Below are 26,465 nucleotides of genomic sequence, written 5' to 3' on the forward strand. Positions count from 1 at the left end.
TGGCCTGACCTGGGTTTAAATCCATTTCCATTTCATTTCAGCTTTATCAATAATCCCCCAAACAACACAATCCACCCCCAACCACACACTCTCGACCCCACCTCCACCCCTCATATTCCCACATCCTTTCCCCCATCCCTCCCACGAGCCAAAAGTGCAGCCGCAGGAACCTGTAGGAGGAAGAAACCGAGGAGGAATATTGTTGTGCTGGGTCCTCTTCAGCTGTGGAGAGAGACAGAGAGTGGGAAAGGTGGAGGAGGAGATGGGGGGGGATGGTAAATGGAGAGGTGGCGATGAGGATGTCTCTATCTTTGGCTGGTTGTCCTTAGAGGGATCGCTGTACCCCTCTCACTCCAGGTACGGTCTCTGTTGACATTTGAGCGGTCCCTCGATCTAAAGACAGCGGAGCTTTTGGCGTTGCTCAATTTAGGGAGTCAGGACGCTCGCTATAGAAGCCAGCAAAAACACTCAACCCATCGACCGGCCAATCAATGGGGAGCTGCCGGCTTGCCTGACTGAGGCGGGCTCATCAAAGACGAGAGAACAAACAACAGGGGAAGGGGAGGGCTTGGCGGAGTGGAACGCCTCAGAAACACACAGAGTAACCAGGAGACATGGAGGGCGGGGGGGGAGGGGGGGGGGTTGTTTACAACTGGGCTCATCACACACAAATCAATAGGTTGGTGTGCTGTGTCACAGCGAGGCCTCGGACGACACGAGCGGGTAAGGCGCGGCTCCCTCGACATCCGTGACGCCGTTCGATGCCTGCCGGTGCGGCGGAGTCTTGGGAGGTCCACGGGCAGCTGGGGACTCGAGGAGGAGCGAGGACGGATCTCAGCTCCGCCCTTTCCAATCGCAGGCCCTGGCAGATGCCTTTCCCCCTGAGTTTTCAGAGGCGCAAGTGGTGTGCGAGTGGATTGTCATGTCTCCCGGGAAGAGACGTGTGAAAAGGCACTTGGCTGGTGGATCCCTGCTACGAGCGTGATTGTTGTGTATGTGTTCCGGGAAGTCTGATGTCCCCTGGGGAGCCCTGTGAAATAGTCACGACACCTCGTCGGGTTGCCCATAAAGAAAGAAGAAAGGTGAGAGAGAGAGAAAGACAGAGAGAGAGAGAAATAAAGAAGGAGAGAGAGAGAGCAGTAAAGAGAGAAAAAGCGTGTCAAATAAAAAGAGAAAAGGGAGCGTTAGCAGCAGTAGTCTGTGTGGAGGATGGCCTTGTATCTTGGCAGCGGTACAGCAGAGGCAGCATTAGTACCAACAGCCCCACTGATCATTTATCATCTAATGCCAAGATCAAAGAGGACAAACAACCTCCACGAAGACCGGGGGAGTGGCGGCCATTTTCGGCCTAGAGGGGTAAACATGGCAAAGCTATGAAAGCGAGGCCTGTGAAGCCGGGGCAGGGGGCAAGAAAGCATTACATCCCCGCCACCAACCGCGAGTGCAATCGTTAGCTCCAAGGTTAGGGGAGGGAGAGAGTGGCCAGAGACCGTCCAGAGCTTTCATCTTCGCTGCAACAGCTGCAGGGGGTGCATGGGAAGACCAGGATTCAGCCGGGCTTGAACACATTGAGGTTTTGTTTTTCTTCACGGAGGAATCTGACGGTGGAGCTCGTCCACTTCGTGCAAGTCGGAGACTACATTCGTCGAAGAGGGTCTGTTAAATGTAGTGCTGTGAATGGACCAGTGAGAATGTAAGCCGCATGGAGTGGTGAACAGCGAGAGAGAAAGAGAGAGAGAAAACTTCTCCGCTGCTGCAGGAAAGGAGAAGAAGAAACAGGGGAGGTGGACGACCTCCGATGACTCCCTTTCTTGTGCTTTGGGTTGTCCTGAAAAATAAACGCTGAGCACAGACACACACAGAGCATCATCACACCAACTAGAGGACACACACACACACATTGAGAGGAGAGACAGAAACTCATCAAAGTGTCATCACAGTGAAACAGGGGGTTAGTTTAAGGCCACCTTGGCTGTTTGTCTGATTCATTCAGCATTTCTCTTTCAGGGCCCTTTTGAGAAATAAGCCACTGCCCTCTCTCCCCTTAATCACTGCTCAGCGCTCTCTACAACCCTATCAATTACTCCCACACTAATGAGTACGGCTAGAAACACGCACACGCACACACACACACACACACACACACACACACACACACACACACACACACACACACACACACACACACACACACAGCCTCCTCAGTCTCTTTCGCGCCGCTGAGAGATAGCGCGTCCTCTCCATCTTCTTCCCATCTCTCCTCCCCCTAACCCCTCCCCAACCCCCCCCCCCCCCCCCCCCCCAACCCGCTCTGTTTTCTCTTTCTCTCACTTCACATTCTTCACGGTGGAGTCATCCCTTTCCACGGCCTGAGCAAAGCCGCCTGCTTCTCATTCACCAAACATTTATGAGCCCGACGTCTAATGGTGGCCCTATACATATTAATAGAATTTCATTTTCAGCTACATCAAAGTGTTTCCTCTCCTCCCTTGAAAACTTGTCATATTACAATGCCATTATTCCTTCTACTGACAAACTCTTCCCGACAAGTCAACTATCATTTCCAGCGGCTTTGTGTCCAAAAAGCGATGGCTTGTAATGAATAAGAAGTGCTGAATACATTTGTGAGCAAGGCTCAATTTCATAAAGTGAAACAGTGGCAGATTCGAAAAATGAAAAAAAAAACACGAGGGTAAAAGAAGAGAATATGTAGAAACGTAAGAGGATCCATAGAATCTCTAGTGTGCGACCTGAGCCGGCACTTTCTAAAGCCAGGTCTCCAGCTACCTGCACTGTGCATATTAACAAGATAAATCACAGCTGATGAAATAGCAGGGGCTCAACACTGGGTCTAACGGCTCTGGCATGGCTAACAGGGACGGCCCCAGTGAGTAGCATTGAGGATCAATAATGATGTAGCACGGTGTCCTGAAGGGGGGGGGGGGGGGAGGGGGGGGGGGCAGGTAGGGTTTCATGGTGTATATCTGTGTTCAAACTGCAGGGTTGGCTCTCCTCTACATGGAGTACATGCTGCTGCTGTGTGCACGGATCTGTGATGTCTTAATGGAATCCAGCAGCCCTAAAACAGACTGTGACAGTGTGAAATGTGAGTTCAGTTGAGCCGTTTTGTCTTGCTCTGTTCCGGCTGGCGAAAAACAATGCTGTGTGGCGCGGGGGCCCTCGCAGGGCTTTTTGGCTCAATGAGATATGATTTGACTTGTTGGCGGATGTTGAATTTTGCCAAGGCGATCCCACGCGCTGCTACACACGCACATACTCGACCCCTGTCTGAGCTCAGCTGACAGGAGGTTTGTGTGTGTGTGCGTGTCTCCAGCTGTCACCTCGCTGTTTCAGGTGACTGGTAACATGGCATCTGTGTGACACGCACATAGAGGACCCCCCCCCCTCAGATGTAAACATCGCACACAACCGTCAACATGGTTGCCACGCCACCTCAGCTGCTACGACACAACAACCTTTACAAATCATCTTTCCTTTGTTGCCCCCCCCCCCCCCCCCTTTCTGGAGACAAGAGATGACAAGCGCGCGTCGGCCTCGGCTGATGCCAGCGTGCCCAGCGTTCCCAGCCAGACGTGAACGACGGGGCATTACCAGAGCGATTAGCAGCAGCAAATTCAATTAATCTTGACAAATCTCTGCTGAGGCAGAACTGAAGAGAGCGATGCCCCCCCCCCCCCCCCCCCCCCTCCTGGTAATTAAAAGTGGCCGAGTTGAGTGGCGTGCGGTGAGACTGTGTCTAGGTTTGGGGACGAACGGCTGCAGCGCTGAGTCTGAATGTGTCAGGTCATATTTAGTTTGTCAGACGAGCACAAACATTTGGAGCAGCCGCACAGTGGGTTGTGTGCGTACGCGTGTGCGCAACACTTGTTTCTATCTGTGTGTGCAGGCGAGCGTGTGCGATGAGTGCAGCGGGGGAGGGTGGCAGAGGACAGGGGTAATTGGCTCTTCTTTGTCACCTCAGACAGGTGGGACTTTTCATCATAGGGGGATCAGCTTCCAATTTTGTAAGCCGGAGCCATACCTCAGACGCAATCAACAAAGTTTGTTTTTTTTTCTTCTTTTTTTTTTTTTTCGCGCGGGGAAGAAAAAGTGCAAGTCAGCAGCTATTTAATCATCCCTCCTGATTGCCTCGTGGAGAGAGAGAACAAGCTTCCTCGTGCAGTCAGACGGAAAAAGACAAGGTTAGAATGCATGAGGAGAAGACGACGGGGAAAACTGAGCGATGCCACCTTGACCCCCCCCACACCTTCATGGATATTATATAGAACACCAAGCTACAGAGCAGGAGTAGGAAAGGATTAACAAACAGAAATACTCTACAGGAGAGGGGAAGTGCGACCGCAGCTGACGTTGAGTGAAAGGCCGGTTAGCAGAGGAAGAGGACACTCGAGACGAACACTTGTTGCCACTTGGAGGGCTGTGAAGCAAAGATTCACACCAAAGAATAAGCCGCAAAAGGCTCGATACCCAGCTAACTTCTTATCTGTGAGTGCGGCTGCAACCCGACTCCACACAGTCTCTCAAAAGGTACACTGAGCACACAGAACCACTGAGCAGAGGAAGGGCGAGGACTGAAAGAGGTGCTCTGAAGTCCCTGAGTTTCTCTGAGCGTCCACGGCAGAGCAGAGCGGCTGGACGTTTGAATATTCGCCGCATCTGTAAAAGAAAAAATACAACAGAGACAGCAGAGGAGACACAACAGAATGATAAGATGTGGCAGATTGATGGACAGAGTAAAAATAGAAAAATAATGAGAAACAGGCCAACGCATGAAGATTAAAGACCTCAGAGTACAAGCAAGAAGTGAGAGAGAGAGAGAGAGAGAGAGAGAGAGAGCGAGAAAGGCAGGAGAGGAGTTAAGATGGATGAAAAGAGATGGTATTGACTGTTAGATAATAAACAGATGGAGGGTGAGAAAGAGACCTCCGAGAGAAGGGATGAAGAGGAAGAGGAAGAGAGCGAAGGAGGTTAGCGCTTGGCGTGGACTCGATCCCGTGGCTCGCCACATCTGCTCCTGAGGAAAAAGCAGAGAGAATCACCCCATACTCCCGTAACTCCGTCTAAACTTATCAGCTCCAGCACCCCAAGAAGACCATCATCCCCCAGTGCCCCACCCCCACAACCCCAAACACCCTCATGTGCCCCTTCCTGCAACCCAGTTCTGCCTCCTCCTGGTGGAGGGGAGCACCACTGCCCCTCCTTTCCAACCAAGTGCTCCTGCACGGTGAGGGGATCAATGCTGAGAGTAATAATACATGAGAGGGAGGAGGGGGAGACTGAGCTGAGATTTTCACATGAGCGAGGATCAACACATCACCATATAATCCTTGCTGTGTCTGCTCCTTTGCATGTGTGAGTGTGCTCTTTTTTTGTGTGTACACACAAGAGTCAGAGAGAGAGCAACCGTGTGCCCCCCTGTGTGTGTGTGTGTGTGTGTGTTTGTGTGCGCAGTCGTGTGTATATATCACACCTCCACGCAGCTCTGAGGAAGTCAGACGTTACCATGGGGACATTAAAATGTGCAGGTGCTCCAGGTCATGTGGTCTAAAATAAGCCTTTTGCTGTTTGTGTGAACATTCCTATTGTGAGGTGCGGCGCACACACAATGTCCCCTGCCTCCCGGTCTCACTGCGCCCAATTTTAATTTTTATTGGAAATCAGAGGGACAGCAAAGGTGTTTGGAACCAGATAAAGGTGGAGGCATGCCCCTGGGTTAGTCGGTGTGTAAGTGTGGGGCGGTGTGTGTTACACTGCAGTGGTCACCAATAAGGGCTGACCCCACGTTTGCAGTGGGTGTGTGTGAAGTCCTTATCAGAGCACCTTCCCCCATGTGAAAATCCCTCTCAGCGTCTGGTGCGTCGCTCTGTCGATGAAGAAAAAAGGTTTAGCGCTCGGTGTGAGCGTGTGCATGTGTGTGTCTCTGAGCAGTGTGAGTGTACAAGAGAGAGAGAAGAGAGAGACAGAGAGTGGCCGAGGATGACTGTGTGTCTTGTTTTTGTTTTGCTTTTGCAGAAAGAAGCCAGAGAGAGCAAGTGATTGTGTGGACATCATTTGTTGTGGTTTTTTTGGGGGTTTGAAGACCGAAGGCAAGAGGTTCAGGTGGGGGTAAAGGGAGGGATGGGAGGGGCGGTGATTTGGGTGAGGGGGGTGGGGAGATGTGAGGGAGTGACGGGGTTCTCGGTACTCACTGTAAGGGACACACTCATACTGGATCTCCAGGTACTTGTAGGTCCCTGGGCAAGGGTCCGGGAACACATCCGACCCTGCTACCACCACACACTGAGTGCGGTTGTTACACCTGCAAGAGGAGACAGATTGGGAGAGGAGGGGAGAAAACAGAGAGAAGGAAGAAAGTAAGTGCTTAAAAAAATAACAAGTGCCATTGTAGGAAAGAAAAAGAGGAGTGGGTCAAAAAAAAAAAGAAAACATCTCCAGGCTCTGAAAGACGAAGAGAACGGTAGGGAAGGGAGTAATTTCACACTAGACTAGATCATGTGACAGCTGCACCCAAGGGGAGGTGGGAATCAGACAGGGAGGGAGGGAGGTGGAAAAGAAGCAGGATGAAGGATAGAGAGAAGTGAGGGAGGGAGGGAAGAGGCCGGGAGAGGGCGAGTGACGTAAGAGCCTTCTCTCTTGGGGGATTGTGAGTGGGAGCAATTAGAGGTGAGAGAAAAGGGAAGGACGACGGGGGGGGGGGGGGGGGGGTGGGGGGTAAGGCAAATATTCTACACCTCACGCAAAAGGGAAAACATTCATATGCACATAATACCTACATCTAAACCGCATCGCCGCATGCCTTCTCACGTTTGCACACTCTGGGAAAAACAAACACAAGCACACACACACACACACACACAGAAGAAAGGACACATTCGCACACACACTCTCTTATTCTCATCACATAATCCTCCTCTATCCAGCTTTTAGCATTGCTTCCCCGTGCTGCCTCTCCCTCTCCTCATATCTCAAATCTCTGCTGCACTCACTCTATCATCTCATCATTTCTAACAGTCTCCTTCCTTCCTTTACCTCCTCAATTCTCTCCGTTCCCCCCCTCCCTTGCTCTCTCCTCAAGCTAGCACCCTGTGCCTCCATTACGTGCGTGATGGATAGCTGAGAGAGGGCTCCCATTGATCTGAGCTCAGAGGAAGCAGATGCTGAGCACAAACATAGTGAGTGGCTGAAGGAAGCGGTACAAATACTCCTGCAACAATCCAAAACATACCCTTACTCTCGCACACACACACACACGCACACGCACACACACACACACACACACACACACACACACACACACACACACGCTGCACTTACACGCTAACCGAACACACCACCGTGCACCAAGATGTTGTTCTGTTCTGCACAGAATAACGATGCAGACTTTAGTATTCCGCACAAAATGTCACACATCTGGAAGAAAAAGCAGGAAATTCTGGACGAATTATGTTGTGAAATAGTATCTGGTTTCCTCAGCCAATAACAGGCACCGGCTCTCCACAAACACACACACACACACACACACACACACACACAGACACTCAAGGTCCAAACAGATCAATAGTTACCTCTGTGACATTATCTTGAAGGCGTCTGGCAGGTAGCACTGCACGTTCTCCATCTGGAAGGGGTCCGCATCACAGATCTTGTCATCAGTGCGGCCGTAGTTGGCCGTCTCAATCATGATGACATCACTTCCAGGGCAGCGCAGCTCGATCGGGTAGCCCTCGCACGCCAGCTCTCGACGCATCAAGCCGAAGGGCATCATTGACCGGCTCAGTGCTGGAGTGGAAAGAAGGAGGGGAGGCAAAGTTATTGATAATTCAATGAACCTTAATACTTTTAGGAGGCACTTTATTACTCAACCACATTGTAAATATGATGTGTAGTATTTGACAAGAGCAGGCGGAATACGAGTGGTTGCTATTGTCCTCATGTAAAACACAAATTAGCTGTTATCGACTCGCCGTCGCCCTGTGGTAATATTCCAGCTCGGTTGATGCACAGCCTGGCAATCCAGTTTTTCCACGGGATCATCACATATCACAAATTGGCATGAAAGACTTGCCTGACATGTTGCACCACTTGAAAAACAAACTGATAGTTTCAAACAAACTCCCACACACACCCAGGCAGCAACTTATCACCGCCATCCCCACACCAGAGAGGAAAGAGCATCTTTTAGTCTGTTTTACCTCAAAGTATCAGTACCTTAGGAATAAGAAGGTAATTTTAGAACAAGCAAATTAAAAAAGAGAGAATGAATGTCTGCGTACACCTTCACCTTCGGGGCGCACAGCATTTGCACACCCACTGCTGTTAATCAGCCATCTGAGAGGCATGTCAAAGTACTGCCGTGGCCAGCAGCAGGGCTCTTTGTGGAGAAGGGTCAGCAGAGACAGCAGGGTACTCAGGGTTAATCGCTGAGCCAGGCTGAGAGGCATGAAAGAGGGCTAAGAAGAGGCGCTGAGAGAGACTCTCGCTGTCTCTCCAGCTCTCTCCATAACTGCATAGATTTCCAACTGTCTCTGAAGTCGGCGTCAGACACACAAACACACACACACACAGACATAACAAAATGGCTGCCAAATTCCTTCACAGCCCAGGTAGAGGCAGAGACAGACTAGCAGTGGAGAGTGAGTGATCTGGCAGAGAAGCTGAATGTGGATTTGAAGGACAACCAGTGTCTCTCTGAGCCGAGGCTCCTGCCAGCAACTGTGAGAGCTGCTGTCCATGGTCCTGAACTGACAAAACTTCTTTTGGGCAAAAAAAAAACCTTGAAGTGTTGGAGACTGGCAGGTGTGGAACTGTCCACTGTCCTGAAGAAGCACGTCTCCTCTGCATTTTCAGTGGAGAGGACATGGCATCGATTAGGCTGATAATGGGCACCCTGTCAAATCTAATCAGAACAGTCCTGATTCTCCTCAAGCAGGCGGGAATTTGGAAGATCTTTCTTTATAAACTGAGGCTCCCACTGCACAGAATTTGGCCCCTGCGCCAGACGGCTTCAGCAGCAGACAAGGGCACGGAGTCAGTCCCTCTTCCCCACCGCTGAAACCCACAGAGCAGGGCTGTTTCCCCTTCCTGACTCTGAGCTAGCGCTGCTTAGGTTTCAGCTGCCGTCCATTCAGGAGGAGTGCCCATCTGGGTCAATGTCAATGTCAGTCATCCCAGACATGCTCTGCAGCGGTGCGCTACATGATTCACTGCCATCGGACTAGCTCATATTTCTAAATGCCACCCATTTATGGACAGGGACTTGAGTTCAGTTGTGTAACTAACGCCATTAAGGCTGAATGACCAGCGCCTGACAGACTTCAAATCTTTTAAGCCTCGCCAGCATGCAGTGCCCGAGCCAAATCACAAAGGCCTCGATGCAAAAGCGCATACTAATTAAAGCACACAGAGATGCAAACAGCAGGCGAGGCAAGACAAACAAGTCCCCGCACTAATGCAAAAAAAAAAAATCCACATGAGCAAATTAGCACATCCGCGGAAGTCCTGGGCAGACGAGTGTGCACATTCACAGTCAAGCACACACTCCCTTGCATGGTGTCACAGTGGGATTACAATACGTAGTGTCAGTGTGTGGGCTTGTTCTCTTAACTACCCTACGGTGTAAGTACACAGCGGCGTACAGCTGGCCAGCGATTAGAGCCACACAGTGAGCCAAGAGGAGAGTGAAACTGAAGGGGCCACCAGGAGCGATCGCACTCTTTCTCACACCGCGGACCAGCACAACAGGAACATTAGCCCACACCAGAGGGGGCGGATCACACGTTTGTCCTTACACTTCTAACACACATTAGAGCGTTTCTGGCTGTTCAGAGCCGTTTGAGCACTAATGTAAATAGTGATAATGGAGAAGTACAGCTTTTGGGTGAAACAGCCCAAAGAGCAGCTGATCACATTGTTTGGGCTGTGGGTTGAATTACGACAGGGTTGTTTTTGGCAGTACTGAATAATTACTGAGGATTCCTTTTAATTGCTTTTACCCATAGGTTTGTGTGGATGATTTCAGTTTGTTGCCTCTGCTAATGTTTGGTATATCATCCAAGTGAGCCAATATTCATCAAAACAAAGATGCTCTGGAGGAAAGGGCTAAAACCAAGTACATTGTGTGTATTTCATCTCCATTATGTAAACCTGGTAAGTCCAAATATACACTGAATGTGATCAATAGCCCAAATCCATTATCGTTTTTCAGAAGTTTCTTTTTCTGGCCCGGCTGTTATGGTATATTTTTAGCCATAATTGAGCACAGACATTATTGAGCCTGAGCACTTCATTGGTGGCCGCAACCCTGATAACCTCTGTATTTCTGGCTCCACTGCAAATCTCTGCTTCCGCCATATCGTAGCATATTTCACGCCCAAACTAGCAGTGTATGTAAAGTTCCAGGTAAAAGGAGGAATTCACCCTGTGAGTTCAGCAGGATGCAACTTACATACCGATTTACACTGTGTTTTTCTTTTGAATGGCGCATTCACAAACCAGCGTGGAACTTAACTTCAGGGATTCAGTGTCTATGTGTGTGTGAAGGAGTGTGTCTGTGTGGTTGTTTTTGTGTGTTCATGATTGTGTGTCAGCCAGATGGCCTGAGGCCTAGATGGGGCTGTGGCTAGCTCTGAGCTGAGATGAGATGAGCAGAGGATAAGCTTGGACTGACCATGGGCTACGCTTGTCCTTCACTCTGCAGGAATCCATTAAGGTTTCAGGGTCTCTTTAGCCAACAAACACACTCGGAAGCGTGCACACACACACAAACACACACACACACACACTTGCACGTGGCTATTAACCGTGCCTGTCAGACTTGTAGTAGCTGGATGAAAAAGTGTATTTCTCAGCAGCAGCCATATGTATAGGTGCACTAATCCCTCACGGTGAAACTATGACTCACCGCCTGTGGTTTCTAAAACTGTTAATATGTGTCAGCCACAAGAAATGGTAACCAATTGTCCCACATACCGATAATGATATAAGCCAATTCAATAATTACACAAAGTGATTTGCATGGATGTGGTGCTGTGCACGAGACAGCAATCTATCTCTCCCACAGACACAGACAAAGACACACACACAGCACACAGACAAACCCACACCAGACCAGGGTATGGTGTCACCCGGGGTATGGTGTCACTCCGGGGCAGCTGGTCAGAGGGCTTGAAGCAGTTGGCTTCATAATAGAAACTCCATACAAATTAAGAGCAAGAGAGAGGACTGATTGGATTTGACTCATTATTCTCACACAGTAATTAAAGCCTGGGGGTGGCTAGATGCTTGGACCCTCTGACAAGGGCATCATTTTGTAAGAGCCATGCAAGTCTTTGCACACACTCGTTCTTTCGCTAATATTATTGCATGTCTCTATTCTCGCTCTTGCGCCCACACACACGTACACAGATTTGTTTGCAACGATCCAGTGTTACACAAAGTTCACTGCTTGTATAGACAAAGATGTCTCTCTTCAATGCAATTTACCATAAAACGTTCCATCATCTGAAGTGTGCTTTCAAACATAAAAGCTCCATTTCAATGTTTCAGACGATTTGACCTTGGCTGATGCTCTACAGTGTGTTTTCTCCGAAATAATTGAGTTAGAAGGTTCGGCCTTGCAGGGAGCCAGAGACTGTGACACTGACTTTGCAGCTCAGTCACAATAGGAGATTATACTTTCGGAGCGCTGTGGCCCGGAGGCTGACTTGTTAGCTGGCTGACTTCTTTCGGGGGCACAAATGTGATCAGCCCCTCTTAGCCCCTCTGTCTGTTCCAGCAGTCATCTCCTAATAGTATTAGCATAGCACTGAAGCACAGAGAACATTTTCATCGAGCAGAATTGGTAGTTGAGAAACTGGGAACGCTGCTGATGAGGCAGGATTCTCGTTACACCATTGTCCTTAAAATGAACTTTGAATAGAACTAATGCAAATAGAGAAGTATCCTCGTTTAACCCGGGGATAGCAGTGGAATATCAAGAGCATCCCGCATACATCTGCATACAATATGCCCTCAAATTCAGCTTTGAGAGCTGACACTCATGGGTTTCAGGTTACGTCCTTAGAAAAGCTGGAAAAGGAGAACAAGTCATTTTACGGTCATTGGAGAACCTGGAGAGGTCTCGGTGATGGGAATCCCGCTCTCGTACAGAATCGTCCACAACCAATTTCTCCAGTACTTTATCAGCTTAGTGTTGTAACTTAGCGAGTCACTTAGCACTCGGAGTTAGCGTAATGACTCGCTGGAGCATGGCCTGTCATGACAGACAAGCAGAGGAGATGTGGCCAGAGCTGTCTCATCCAGGCAGCCTTCAAGCTGAGGAGCTGTGACAAAGTGACATCCTGAGACAAACCTAAAGGCCTAACATGAGGGTGAAAGGGATGGGGCTGCGAGCCTGTGGGACTGTGTGTGTTTGTGTGTGGGCTTGTTTGACTATTTTGGTCGAGTCTGAGAATCAGGAGCCGACTTTACCTTCGGAGTGGAACGGATGCTGGATCTGTAAATGGCTGTCCGAGGTTAGAAAACTATAATGATAGCTTTACTTGTGTCGTAATTATCATCTGCATTTTAATGTTTGCATTTATACGAGACAGGTTTTAATCAGGCTTCTTCCTGTGTAAATGGGACATGCATGTCTTCCTGATATGGAGCCAAAATACTTGTGTGAACAAGATTGTTTTAGTTTGAAAACTGAGCTGTTGCATAAAAAAAATTGAAGGGAAAGGGAAAAGGGTAGAGAACAGAAAGATAGAAAGAGGGTTAAGGGTTTCAGTTGTTATGATAAAGTTAAGGAGAAGTTGAGGGTACCCCACAAAGAGAGGTGAGTCGGATTTTGAAATAATGGCATCAAACCTAGAATGCTATCTCATCTCCTCTGACTCCTCAGGGGAAGGAGTCAGAGGAGAAGAGATGAGGAGCGACTGTATGGGGAGTCACCAGCTCTGCTTTATGGTCGGCACACAAAGCAGCGCCGGAATGACACACATCCACCGCGATGGAGCCGGGTCAAGCTCAAACACAGGGATGGAGAAATCGAATGAGGGCCCAGGTACAAATATAAAGAAACAAACAAACAAACAATCAAACTAGATGCTGGCAGACGACCACGACGACCGTTCTTTGTGGATGCACAAGGTCACCGACATAAAGGGAGCGGGCCAACAGATTTGTGAGAGAGGACCTCCCATTGTTGTGAGGTGCAGACATCCTCTCTCCTCAGCGGCCAAGTCCTCTAACTGAACTGAATTACAGCACAGCCTATAACATTACATCATTCAGAAGAGAATTAAATGGGCCCCCACTGGAACCGGGATACACACACACCCACATGCAACACATACTCACGCGTTTGCAATGATGCACATACCAAAATTCTTGCAGGCGTTCACAAGCGAGCCCTTACACTCTTCCATTCTCAACCTTGAGAACTCAGTGTGTGTGTGTGTGTTGACAAAGTCTGTTGTGTGGTGGTGCTAGGGGAGACTAGCAGGCATAGCCGATAAAGACAGGCGGATGAAAAGCCACTGAGTAGCTGAGCAACACACACATACACAAACTTGAGGCAGGAGGCGAGCCCAGACGTGCTCATACTGTCAAACCACTTCACTGCTGGCCATGGCGCCTAATTATGCAATAAAAGTGCCTCGATGCAACGAGGGTGGGGGCATGGCAGAGCCCAAAACTCAACCTGCCTAAAAAGTAGAAGATTCACCCAGGGTAAAATATGCTCGGCCTCCCCAGGGAGGGGAGCTGCGCTACAGGCCCAACACACCTCGGTTCCTGGTCTGTTCTCCGCTTCCAGCACGCATCACACGAGGGAGGCTAGCAGACAGTGAGTCAGACCTAGATTCATACAAACACTGTGGTAGAGTAAAACTGCAGGTGCTGCAGGGAAACAGCCACGGGGATGATGGGGAGAAGGCAGCGCAGGCCGAGAAACAGAGAAGGAAAGTGAGAACGATGGCGAGAGACTGAAGTGAAGAAAGTGATAGGAAAAAGGAGGGAGAGTGAGAGATAAAGTGGAGTGGTGGGGCTGGGTGAGTACCATGTAAGGCGTGCTGTCAGGAAGGCGCGTGTGTGTGTTTGTGTGTACGTTTGCAAGTCACACCCAGAGACGTGTTAGGGAAGATGAGTGTCAGAGCCCAGCCGTGCTGCAGCATTAGACACTTAATTAACCTCCTTATGCACGGAGCCAAAGGTTTGGACGGGTGGACGGTGCGTCAGTGTGTATTTACTGTGCATGTTTATGAGCTGATCAATACGTTTGCAAGTATATGTACTGCATGATGCCCCTGTACCTTCACATTAAATCCATAAAAATGGATTTGGCTGTAAAATGCTGATGAATCCCTCTTCCGCGTGCACGCCATCTTGTTTACTTGCAGCACAACGAGCACTGTATGTTTCTGTCACTCTTTGTGTTTTCTTGTTTTTCACCTCCGCACGATCCCTCGATCCCACATCCAATTTAAACTGCCCAGAAACCCCATCGCCCTCCCCTCATCCCCTCCTTGTCTTCATTCCTCTCCTCTCGTCCTGACCCCTCACCTCCAGTTTTCCCCCCTCTTCTCTTTTTCGTTTCTCCTTCTTTACTACGGTTCACAGTTTTAGCAGCTTCTCCGCTCATCCATCTCTCTCCTTGCATCCCCCCCACCCCACTCTACTCTCTCTATGCCCTTGGCTACCGGCCGTAAGCTTCTGCTGGTAATTATCAATCTGCAGTCCACAAAATACCCAAGGAAGCAAATGCAAACATTTCGCACTGGATGCATACGAATAAACATACAAAAATGCACACACGCACACGCACACACAGACACACACACAAACACAAACACACAGACAGTCCTTCACGGCTAAAGAGCCTCAAAGTTACGCAGCTACGCCCGTAGAGAAAAGGGGCAGCTATCACACAACTGCACAAACAGGAACACAGTCCCCAATCCTTTACATAGGGGCATGTTTGCGGTACACAAATCAATGTACACACACTAACACACTGTCGCATACAACTACAAGCAAACACAAACAAAATGGTGACACACACACAAACACTGTGAACAAATGAATAAACAAAAACACGCACAGGGCTTGTATACACGGGCAGACACGTGCATCGTCTTCAAACAGGGGTTTGAAAGAACACGCCGCCACTCCGCCCTGGCCTCTCCCTCCTCCTCCCGCCCACCCCCGACTCCCAATATATGTTCAAAGGCCATCCATTAACCTTTCACTCACACAGTCCTCTCTGTGATCTACTGCTCTCAGCCAAGGGCTTTGAAGAGACAGCATCCCCCAGCACCGGGGACCGAAACGAGGACGGCAACAAACAGGAGAAAAACAGAAAGTGGCCAAGGAAGTGAAAGGAAGGAAGCGACAAGGACAAGAGATAAGCACTGTTAAGAGAAGAGAGCAGGCACGGGGCAAGGGCAGGAAAACAAAGCAGGGGCTGGGAGGAAGGTTAAGGGGGAAGGCGAGGAAGGTGGAAAACATGGTGGGGATGATGGTGGCAGCAAGGAAAACACTGCAGAAAGAGGGGGTCAATAGAAAGTGGGGCTTCGGGTCCACGTCACGACACAGAGTAATAGCTGAGTTGTCAGTGGAGAGAAAGCAGAGAGATGGGATGGAAATCGAAGGTGTGTGAGAGCGGTGAGGCGCAGGATGCTGCTACAAATATAGGGATGCTGCAAAAGCTTGAAAATGCACAAGAGGGAGAGAGACACATGGGAGAAATGGGGGTTTACAGGGGTTCTCTGTTGCAAAATCTAGATGATATGCAGCAATATTCACGAGCCACTCGCAATTAGTGTCAGTGAAGGCTGGAGATTTCTTCTTGGCAGAGAAAAACACAGTAAAACATGTTCAAAGGTTATTTTTAGACAAAATGAGACTTTTACTTTATGTGCACAACCAGATGGTTCTCACGGTTTAGGTCTATTGTTGGTTTATTTGTCTGTATATTTCTGAATGTATACATTACAGTTAAACACACGATATCTTTACTGGTAGCAACACATCTGCTGCAAGTGTAAACTTTACAAAACACACATTAAGCAATATAATATGCTGTTCAGTGAATTATTCCACTCTGAGAAGCCAAGTGTTCATAGCGAGGTTAGCAGCCCTACTGCTTTATTGCCTCCTCTTGAAATATTATTGCTACAAGGCCGTCAGAGAATCAATTCTTATGAATTAGTGAGTAGGTCGCAGTTTTGAAATGATCATTTTAATATTACAGTATTGAGGGACTGGAAGTCGACGCCCGCTCTCTACAATATTCAATATTGGATGTGGTTTCAGGTCAGGTATTTTTCAGAGCTTTACTCAGAATTTCAGATTGAGGGGTTGAGCCACACTTAGACCCGAAATAACTGTCAGGTCCGTCATAAAAAAGCACCTGGCTTGTAAAGGCCTGGTGAATTCTTCATGTCGCCTGCCATGAAAAGTAACTGCCCAGCGCTGCATTATAGAAAACCAGGATACTGCGTTGAGATCAGTCCCCATTCAGACATTCTGTCACCATCCAAGGACAGTCAAGAGACTAGAGCACTTTGTGGAGGAGATGTGTAAAAACAGCTAGTCCACCATCCTTGAATAATAGCTTGGGGAGAAGGCACAGAAGACAAAAAGCCAGGGAGAGGAGGGGAGACGGATAAAAATGTCTGCGTGTGCACTAAAGGACCAGGGGCCTTTCCACGCGACTGATCTGAGAGCAAAGGCTTAAATCCAGGGAAGATGTGAACAGATTCCACCAGTCAGTCGGCACTGGCATCCTGAAATGATTGTCACACAAGCACGTAAACAAATGACCACACGTCCCCATCTGGACAGGAGAACACGGATCAACAGAACCAATCAGATACTATCGTGGACACAGTGAACACACACACACACACACACACACGTCTTACAGACCAAAATAACCCACAAATAGCCTTATTATGGTCTGGGCTGCCACTGCTCGTGCACATAAATACAGCCACACATACAGAACGCACACATGCAGATGCTTGTGCGCTGTGCTAAATAAAAGCTCCGTGTCAGGACATCACCGCGTACGGCACAGCTGCCTGCAATGCCTGCCACATTAAGCAGGCCTAATGGGCTTTCAGAGCAACATCACTGCGTTTGGGTCGTACATTCTCGGGACCTCCTGTGGAATCAGCGGGACGTTGTTCTGTTTGTCAGGGTGTCAGTCTGTCAGGCAGCCTGCCGGGACGGGCAAGTGGAGGAGTTGTGTATATACGGCTGTGAATAGGACACTATTTGCCTAGGTTGGTAAGAGATCGCATTCATGAATGAAATGATTGCGTTTGTTTGAGGCCGTCATCACAGCACTTCGAAGACAAAAAGGCGAAGTGAACAGTGATTTAAATAGGATGAATGTTCACTGTGGGACACGGAGCAGGTAAGGAGTGTGTGTACAAAGCTCATGCTGGTTAGGAACATTTGCATTTAAGGGCTGCTTCCAGAGGAGAATAAATGTGCGGGTGCTCTGGCTAAATATTAGAATGTGCAGCCAGGAGTAAAGTGAGGTTAAAGCACCGCAGATTAGTGGGGACACTGAGGAAGCGCAGTGGTACACATTAGACTGGGAAGCCATGTGTGATGATCCTGCAGGTTTCCAAATGAGCTCTGATTAGCCCGAGAGTGATTTCTGCAGCTCTCGTCACTTCAAAACTCTGCCCCACATCCTGAAAAATTCTACTTCCTCCTTCCTCTCTCTTCTATTCCCTGCTTCTCCAGTCACACCACATTAGAGAGGAAACATCTCAGCCAAAATTCGACTGTGAGAAATTAGAAGCAGCTAAAAAAACGGTGCGCGGGGGTGTTTGAGAGCACGTGTCACGTCTGTGGACCTGGTTTCATTATACAAAAAGATTTCAGTAATTGAATTAAACCAAATGTTGTGCATATGCGAATACAGATAACAGTCAATTGATTATTAATGCCTCATTAATACTCCTGCGGTGTCAGGTCTCATGGACAGACTCATTTTCAAGCACACACACACACACAAGGGCACACACACACACAGGCACACACAAAGCAACAAAGTGCCAGAGGCCAAAGGTGTCTGATGGAACAGAACGTTTGGTGCACAAAACCAGTGTTACGAAAGCAGCTAAAACAGAGATGAAAAAAAGAAAAACAGCATCTACTCAAATTAAAACCGCATCTGGTCAATCGGAGCTTACATGGAGGGACTGATAAAACCAATGCTGATGAAGGTACACACACACACACATACATACATACACACACACACAATTTAATTATATCCTCCTTCCTTCAGTTTCTTCCACCCTTCCTGCTTCGTCACTAGTTGCCTCCATGTGGCAAAAACCGACTCTTCCCTCTCTAATGCCCCTCCTCCTCCTCCTCTTCCTCCTCCTCATCATCATCATCATCATCCTAGCTGTCCATCACCCAGCGGCAGGTTGGCACCGAGTTGACTGAGAGCATCGAACAGATGGTGCGATGCAGTCTGTGTGGCAGGCCACAAGCAGGAAACCCAGCAGCCAACGGACCCTCCATCCCCTCCTCGGCCCTTTGACTCCCGATGCGATCCCTGCTCCCTCCCTGCTACACATCCTCCGATGTGCACGCGCATGGGCACTGAATCATATTTTTAGATGCAAGATAGGGTTAACTTGGGAGGATATACCACCTAGACAAAAATGTGTCATTTAAAATCAAATTTTCCTGCATTTCTATACCAACTAAACTTTTGGGTTATTTTAGCAAGAAAAGCTATGCACCAGTCGAGATTAGTGCTTGTAAACGATAAACAGTAAATAATAGTTTGAATCAGGGCCAGAACCCATTTAGACGTGATGCATGTGAGCTCCTCCCTTCAGAGCCAGACGAGACCTGTATTTGTTTTATACGGTGTCATCACTTTCAAGACATGTGACACCCTGATTCACTGGAAAACTTGCAGGAAAGGGAAATTGCATTCAGTTAATGGCTTAAGATCTAACCTGGAGGAGCAGATCAAAAATTGTTTCCTTGATGAAAATAGCCATAAAAATGACGATGCTGACCAAGACTCCATTAGTAGAAAACATGTTTGAAGAAGAGGAGGAAGAGGGGGGAGCTCAGCGAGTTTGCCGCTTTATTCGTTAATCAAATAATGTTCTATAACCCTAGGGAAAAGGCAGCGATTTACAATGAATGTTTAAGCTGTCAAACTGTGTTTTTTTTTTAATAACGTCTCGATCTGCTTCAGAGGCTGAAGTTTTTGTAAACGTTGGCAATTCCGCGAGCTCCTCAGAAAACCCTCAGGTATGTAGGTTTTCACACAACACTTAGGATTTGGAGCATGTTTTTATTGAGCACCTTAGGTCTTACTTTGAAATTCATAAAAACAGCATGTTGCTTGAAATGGTAAAAGGAAGCTGCAGGTACATCATCAAGGTCAAACACCACATGAAAACACATCAACAACATGACTTTGATGAAAACCTGGTTAAACGATGTTAACTTTAGGGATGTCAGCACTAATAAGGCATAAAGGCCAACAACTGCAACAAAACAAGAACAGTTTGGACGCACGCACGCACACACACACACACAACCTCCATTGTCACTTCAACCCAATCGGGTCACCTGCCAGGCTGACAACAGCAAGCACACACACACAGAAAATGACAAATTGTATGGTACATGGCACATTCAAGGAGGTCACCCATATGGCACCATTACATGCACGGATTCCCCCCTCATAGTCTAGCTACGCTCCAACTGACATCAAGATGACAAGAAATTGTATTGACATTCACACATACACTCTCCACCTCGGGGGCTCCTGTAGAGACAGTTCCGTTAATCAAGTGCAGCGTTTCCCGCCTGGTCAGCAAGTCAATAGACTCAGAAGCTTCATCACAAAGCTAACATATAAATATTACATGCTCATTTGCAATAGCCCGGTGGGGACACTTACGGGCCACAGTGAACATGTGCAACGTTACAAGCTGCACTGTGTATAAAATAAACAGTTAAACATACAGATAACCACTAAATGCAGACAGACAGGAGTTTAATGTGGTCATATCAAAAGCAACACACAATATGAATATTTAACACATACCTTGCGATGATGGAGCGATGTTGCTGAAAGCGACAACGCAGGTAGAGAGGATCCAGACTGCAAGAGCCATGTTGGAGGCTGAGCAGGGGGCAGGGCTAGAGCGGAGCTGCTCACAGGCACAGGTGAGTGGGGGGGCACTTCCTCAGCTTACACCCTCCCTGAGGGTGATCCTGTAGACAGAGGGGGGGGTGGAGAAAAGAGGAACGTTACTTCTCTGCCAAATAAAAAAAAGTCTATAAAGAGAAATTATGTTTTCCCCCTTTCAGTGTGGCATTTGAATTAGACTAGGTTGATTAATTTATTCAGTTTTTATTGCAGGGATATAACTGAGCTGTTCATGACTGGTATGGCATCAGGAGAGTGGAGGAGGAGAGGAGAGGAGAGGAGAGGAGAGGAGAGGAGAGGAGAGGAGAGGAGAGGAGAGGAGAGGAGAGGAGAGGAGAGGAGAGGAGAGGAGAGGAGAGGCTCCCCCTGTGGTGGTCAGGGGGAACGATCAGACCTGGAGATCTGAGGCCATTTTGTGCACGATGGCATGGCAACAGCTGTTGCCACTGCCATCACTCTACAGTGTTTGAACGCTTGATTGAACAAGACATGCTACATACGTTTTTAGGGCTGTTAACAGAGCAATGTTAAACATCTAAAATAAATAATCATATCCCTCATTATGTGTGTGTGCGTTTAGGACCGCACGCACGCACACACACACACACACACACCGAGATGTGAAAAGCAGTCAGCATTGCCTTAGGGCTCACACTTCTCATTTGCCTAATGAAATAAATCACTATGTGGAACTTCAGCTCAGATATTTTGACAGTGAAGCCTGATCCTCCGCTCCAGGGGCAGAGAGACACAGAGCAGTGGAGATGGTGCTGTTAGTGCGAGTACTTCTCCTGGTGAGTTTGCAGATGAAACAGACAGAGTGGATTTATATATGTATTTGCGTGTGTGTGTGTGTTTTTCGCTATCTTTTTTTTTTTGATATGGGTATTGAGAGGATTTCCTCTGATCTCTTTAACCGTCTACCCCCTTTATTTGATTGATCTACTAACTTAAATTGTAGAAGGGCATAATATAATAGATTAAGCATTCATGCACTTCCTCTAGCTCACTCTCTATCGCACACACACACACACACACACACACAAAGGCACGCACACACACACACACACTATTGGAGACAATACTTGATGTTCTCATGGTGTTTGGAAAATAGGCTATTTAAAATGTTGAAAATGTTTTGTCGACAATCAAGAGCAATGGGTGTGTAATTGTCATTATGCACTAAAAGTCAGCTACTTAGAATTATACTGTTAAATTGGCAAGAACTCTGTTTATGCTTCCACTTTTTAAATGTTTTCATCCACCTATTTTAACACTGGAACACACACGGCAGAATGCAGGCATGGCCAAACTCTCTTATCCCGGCAGCCAAGATGGCAGGAACTGAGTGACTGGGTAGCTTTACCCCCCACGCGTCGTCAGCACTGATTTGGCTTCTCCTCCACCTCTCCAACCCCTCCCTCTCCCTGACCTTCTCTGATATTTACCCTCCTCCCCAGTGGCAACGCCCGGCCCGCAGCCACCGACCTGCCTGGGTGTCTCTGTGTGGATTAGTATGTTGGATGACGTCGAGCAAGAGCAAGAGCGAGAGGGGGGAAAAGGGAGGGAGAGAAAACGAAAGCAGAGCGCAGAATAAAAAGCAGCTCCACAGCGGCTGCACTTTACACCAGTGTTTATTTCTATAGTGTGCACAACACACATCACACACACACATAACCTCTGCACTAGTCCAGCCTTTTCCTTAATTTGAGTGTGTTATCTACCACCCTCTATGACCAGCAGCTGAGAAAAGGACACAAGCTCGGAGGGGAGTCGGGTGAGACAAAGTAGAAAAGCTGTAAACAAATAGCACTAGACGTGATGCAGTACTTTAGAGGCCCGACTGCCCCTCTCTCTCAAAAGGCCTAAAACAACCCCCCCGAACCCATCCCCACCTTACATCTCTTTGTATTATCAATGTTCAAAAACATGATCCCTTCCTGTTCAGTGACAGGCCTTTGGCTTTCTGTCTATTCCTCCTACTTTTGTGGATTTAATAAGAAAAATCTGTCTTTGCTCTTGTTTCTTTTGACTCTGCTCCTGTCTGTTCTGCTCAACAATAGCGCTCCTGTGGTTTCAGAAGATGAGGAGGGCCAGGGGGAGAGAAGGAAAAGGGAGGGAGGGAGAGAGGGAGGGCAGGTTGAGAGAGGAGAGGAGAGGAGAGAAAAGTGCAGGGTGGATAAATTGATTTTATTTTGTGACAAAAAAGAAAGCTTGCATTACACAACACTCAACTGCAGTACCTAGGACGGCAGAAGAGAATTGAATGAAGGATGAATGGATGGACGGATGGATGGAGGGATGGATGCCAACGTGGAAAACAAGAAGAAACAAAGGAACGAGGGGACGAAGGAACAAAAAGAGAGGAGGCACCAAGCATTCTGAGTAGGAGCGAAGGAAGCAAGGAACAAATGAAGTAAGGGATGGATGGTTTCCTGTATGACAAGAATAAATAAGAGAAAGTGGGAGGGGGAAAGTGCTGAAAATAGCCCAGCGAGGAAAAGCAAAGGAATAGTAAGAAAGCAGAGGGGAATGTATTTCTTCTGCCGTGGTCTATGAGTCAGTGTGCCCCTGGCTAGAAGAAGGTTAGGAGTCTTCGGAGGGTGTGAGATGGGTGTCTTCAACCTCCACGGTCTCCCTGCTCGGAGGATGTTACACGCCCGCGGCCAGAGGCTGACCTTTTGCACTGATCTAATCCACCATTATTATCATCACTGTTCCTCCTCTAATAGAGCTGAACATCATATCCCTAAGAGACCAGCGACCACAGAATGGGAGAACGGAGAGCAATTTCACCGCACTGGTGGAAAGGTGACGCGGGCGAGCAGGAGAGACAGTGCGAGACAGGGGCCAATGACAGTCGGGTGTATTTACACAAGAGACAGACATGAGGCTGTCTGAGCGACACTTTAAGTGCACAGCTCTGTCATCTTGCTCCCCTCTGTTTCTCCAGCTATTAATTTACAGTCTGCCTTGATCCAAAGCAAATAACCTCATTATCCACCTCTATTGGATCATTACGATAAACACCAGGATCATTAGGATCTGTTTGCTTTTGCAGGCACACTCATCAAGAACATGGTGTCACATGTCCTTTTTTTGTTAATACGGGGTAGGGGGTAATGTTAAGGGCTGTGCATGTCTGTCACAAGAGCTTTTCAAGTTTCCCCCATCATGCAAATAATTTCTGTGCAGAAGAAAGAGGCATTTAGGAACATTACCCGAGCATAATCAAAAGGCGGGAGCACAAAGAGTTGACAGTTTTTGCCGCATAATTAGAAAAGCTGGTGCGACTCTCAGAGCTGGAGCGGCTGCAGGTTCCTTCTCCCACTGAGGGGAATCTGATATCAAGGTGGGTAACACAAGTATGAGAAGTCGACTCAAGGTGTGCGTGTATGGATGTGTGAATCTATACTGAATGGTCAGAAGGCTTCAGAAGCAGACCACTGACTGGACTAAAAACTGCAGCCTTGAAAGTGTATTCCCTACAAAATGTTTGCCTGCGATACTTTGTGCACACACAGTCCCAATCTGGGAACTTCTAACATCCTAATTTGCATTTCCCTGCATTTCGAAGATGAGGTATGTTTACACGAACAAGTGAATATGATCAAGGGAAATTGGGCTGAAAAAAACCCACTGTGAACACAGATGTGCACAAATCCATTCGGTTGGAAAAACACTCATGATTGATTTAAGGATTTGACAGTAAATAAATGATGACGGCCAGTTTCTTCATGCAAAGAGATGGTTTTGCATCTTAAAGATGAAGCAGACGCATTTCCCTATGCTGTTAGGATTGATGTTTGTACCTCAGAGGCTTCAACAACAAATAGCTGGTTGAGTAGCGAAGGAAGGAAATGACTGGCTCCTTGCATCTGACAAGTGTGCAGAAGTGAATGGTAATCACTGCTCCCTTAGAAATCAGACAGTGATGAAAACTGCTGCAATACATGTTTGTAATCAAGTACAAGTTCAGTTCAAATGGCATCTGCTCGTACTGGAATAAAGTGCAAACCACCACATTGTTGCTCTCGGGATTTGGTATCACTTTATTCCAGAGGAAAAATGTCACCGGACTCAGTGAGGACTACAGCCATGTAGTATTAGAGTTTCATTAGACTACAGAGAATGATAAAAACCTATGCTTTGCCTGGGGGCTTCTAAGTAATTCTCCCTCTGACTCATCGCTGCTGAAGCTTTGTCACACTCGAAACTCTTTTGTACTCTCTTGAGTTGGGCAAGAGGGAGCAATAGAAGGACGTGTGTAACAATAATTGAGGATGAGATAGAATTCATTAATTACTTCTTCGCCACCATAAAACTAATCACTCGCAAAAGTGAATATAATAATCTGACTTTTCCTTTCGAAACGTACCAGACATACCATGAAATGTCATTTTCAATCACCATCTGCGAACGATCTAGGCTGAGCGGGAGACAACACTTCCACTGTCAGCTCCACGTTCCAGGACGCTCAGGTACGACAGTTGAATTTGACTCGATGATTGTTTAAATTAGCCACGGCGCTCATTTGGACGCGCTTCCTCTTGCAGTGTGTGTGTCAAAATTGCCGAATAACAGAGCTTGGGGAATCAGAGCACTCTGATTGTGAGAAAAGAGTTTGCTTCAGTCTGAAAACTAAAAGTGACAACAAGGACAAACTTTATCTATGCATTTCTAAACAGCAGGAGTCATTTTCATATTTAATGCTGCCAAAACAAGATCAAACCAATGTCACTGCGATGGCAAAAAAAAGACAGCAGCCTGTATAAACCGCTGCCCTCCCACCCCTCTTTATTGTTATCTTCCAGTTGGGCCTATCACTAATCTCCCTAATCCTTTTTTGGTTAGGCTACTGCTAGCAAAGACAGCGTAATAGCATTAGATATTATTCCTTTGCAAAACCCTGATTCCATTGCATGTGCACTGATGCACAACACCCTGCACGGCCTCGGCGATAGTGAGAACTGATAGCCTACTGTAATGTTAACACTGCCGGAGCATTCATTCAGGATGGATAATGTTGTTAAGCGCGCGGCGACTACACAAGCACATTCAGGTCAGATCATCCCAACACTTCTCCATTTACTGTGGTGGGTCAGTTAAGGCCGAAGCCTGGTGTGGTAGCATCTCGCCGGCTGCAGCAGCAGGGCTGTTTATATAATGACACCATTGTGCCGGCTGTGTGCAGATGGAACATCAGAGCTCTTGTAATGGCCTGTGTATTAGGGCCAATGTGTTTGATTACTGACTCCGGGAGAGTGGGGATAGGCTGCGTAGTCAACAGGGAATAAGGCTCCCTCCAAAACAGCAACCCAGGGAAAAAAAGACCTATTTGAAGAAACAGAAGGAATAAGAGAAGAGACACACAAAAAAAAAAAACTGGGGGAGACTTTAATGGAAGTGTGCTTTAAGGGAATGCAAATGAGACAAGGGAATCTGCAGAGCTGCAGAACACAGCGGAGGGATATCAAACAGAGCTAGTGTGGCTGTCAAAGAGGTAAGGGGGGGGGGGGGGGGGGGCGAGAGAGAGCCCCACTCGCTTTATTCAATAGACACTCCTGTAGCACTTTTTTCAGCTTCAGCATCAGCCCTCAGCTGCAACTCTCCACAAACCCCAACCCACACGCCTCCCCATCTCTTGAGTCTATACAATTTAACTATATGTGTTTCCGGAACAGTAGTGGCTGAAAAAAAAAAAACACTCAGTGCAGATAAAGCAGCCAATAAGTGCCCACTATTCCTGAGTGACAGTTGCACGTGTTAATCAGAGGAGGGTAAGTGGTAATGGCGCTGCATCTGTGAATAAGTGATTGAGATGATCCGCCCCTGTAGCCAGCCAGTCGCTCTGTCTGTTCATCAGCAGCGAGAGCCTGCTCCCCGGCCTGGTCTTCAGTGTCTCCACTGTGGCCTGTGATTTATTGTGGCGGTGGAGCACTTGTCACTGTTCATTACAATTGATGCAACAGGAGGCAACGCCACCGCCCATCAATGCTTGCTCTGTGATGCCCGCCACAGCTGCCAGAGGAAGTGACCTCACTGCCCACCTGTCTTGTCACACAAACACTGGCCGAAGCTCCACTCTAATGGCCGCTAATATGTTACAGGGATCAAGCCTCCGACCACCTCGACGTGTGGCAGTCAGCAAAAAGCTATACATCAGCCCAGTCCGGAAATTGCTGTCTTGCACCAACAGGTAGAGGAACATCAAATTTCGAACTTATATAACCGGAGAAAAAACACCTAG

At 47.8% G+C, this 26,465-nt stretch overlaps 1 protein-coding gene across 1 annotated transcript in view; it reads right to left on the reverse strand.

Moving 5' to 3' along the window:
* Positions 1-26,465, reverse strand: part of adgrl1a (adhesion G protein-coupled receptor L1a) — a 90,438-nt gene that overhangs the window by 29,822 nt on the left and 34,151 nt on the right. The window contains exons 2-4 of the mRNA XM_062408713.1: positions 20,111-20,280; positions 7,587-7,800; positions 6,210-6,319 (exon numbers count right to left, since the gene is read on the reverse strand). Of these exons, the coding sequence (XP_062264697.1) occupies positions 6,210-6,319; positions 7,587-7,800; positions 20,111-20,180 (394 nt within the window). The 5' untranslated portion in view covers positions 20,181-20,280. The remainder of the gene's footprint in view (positions 1-6,209; positions 6,320-7,586; positions 7,801-20,110; positions 20,281-26,465) is intronic.

This window comes from Platichthys flesus, chromosome 16, assembly GCF_949316205.1.
Source record: "Platichthys flesus chromosome 16, fPlaFle2.1, whole genome shotgun sequence".
NCBI classification, from domain to species: Eukaryota; Metazoa; Chordata; class Actinopteri; order Pleuronectiformes; family Pleuronectidae; genus Platichthys; species Platichthys flesus.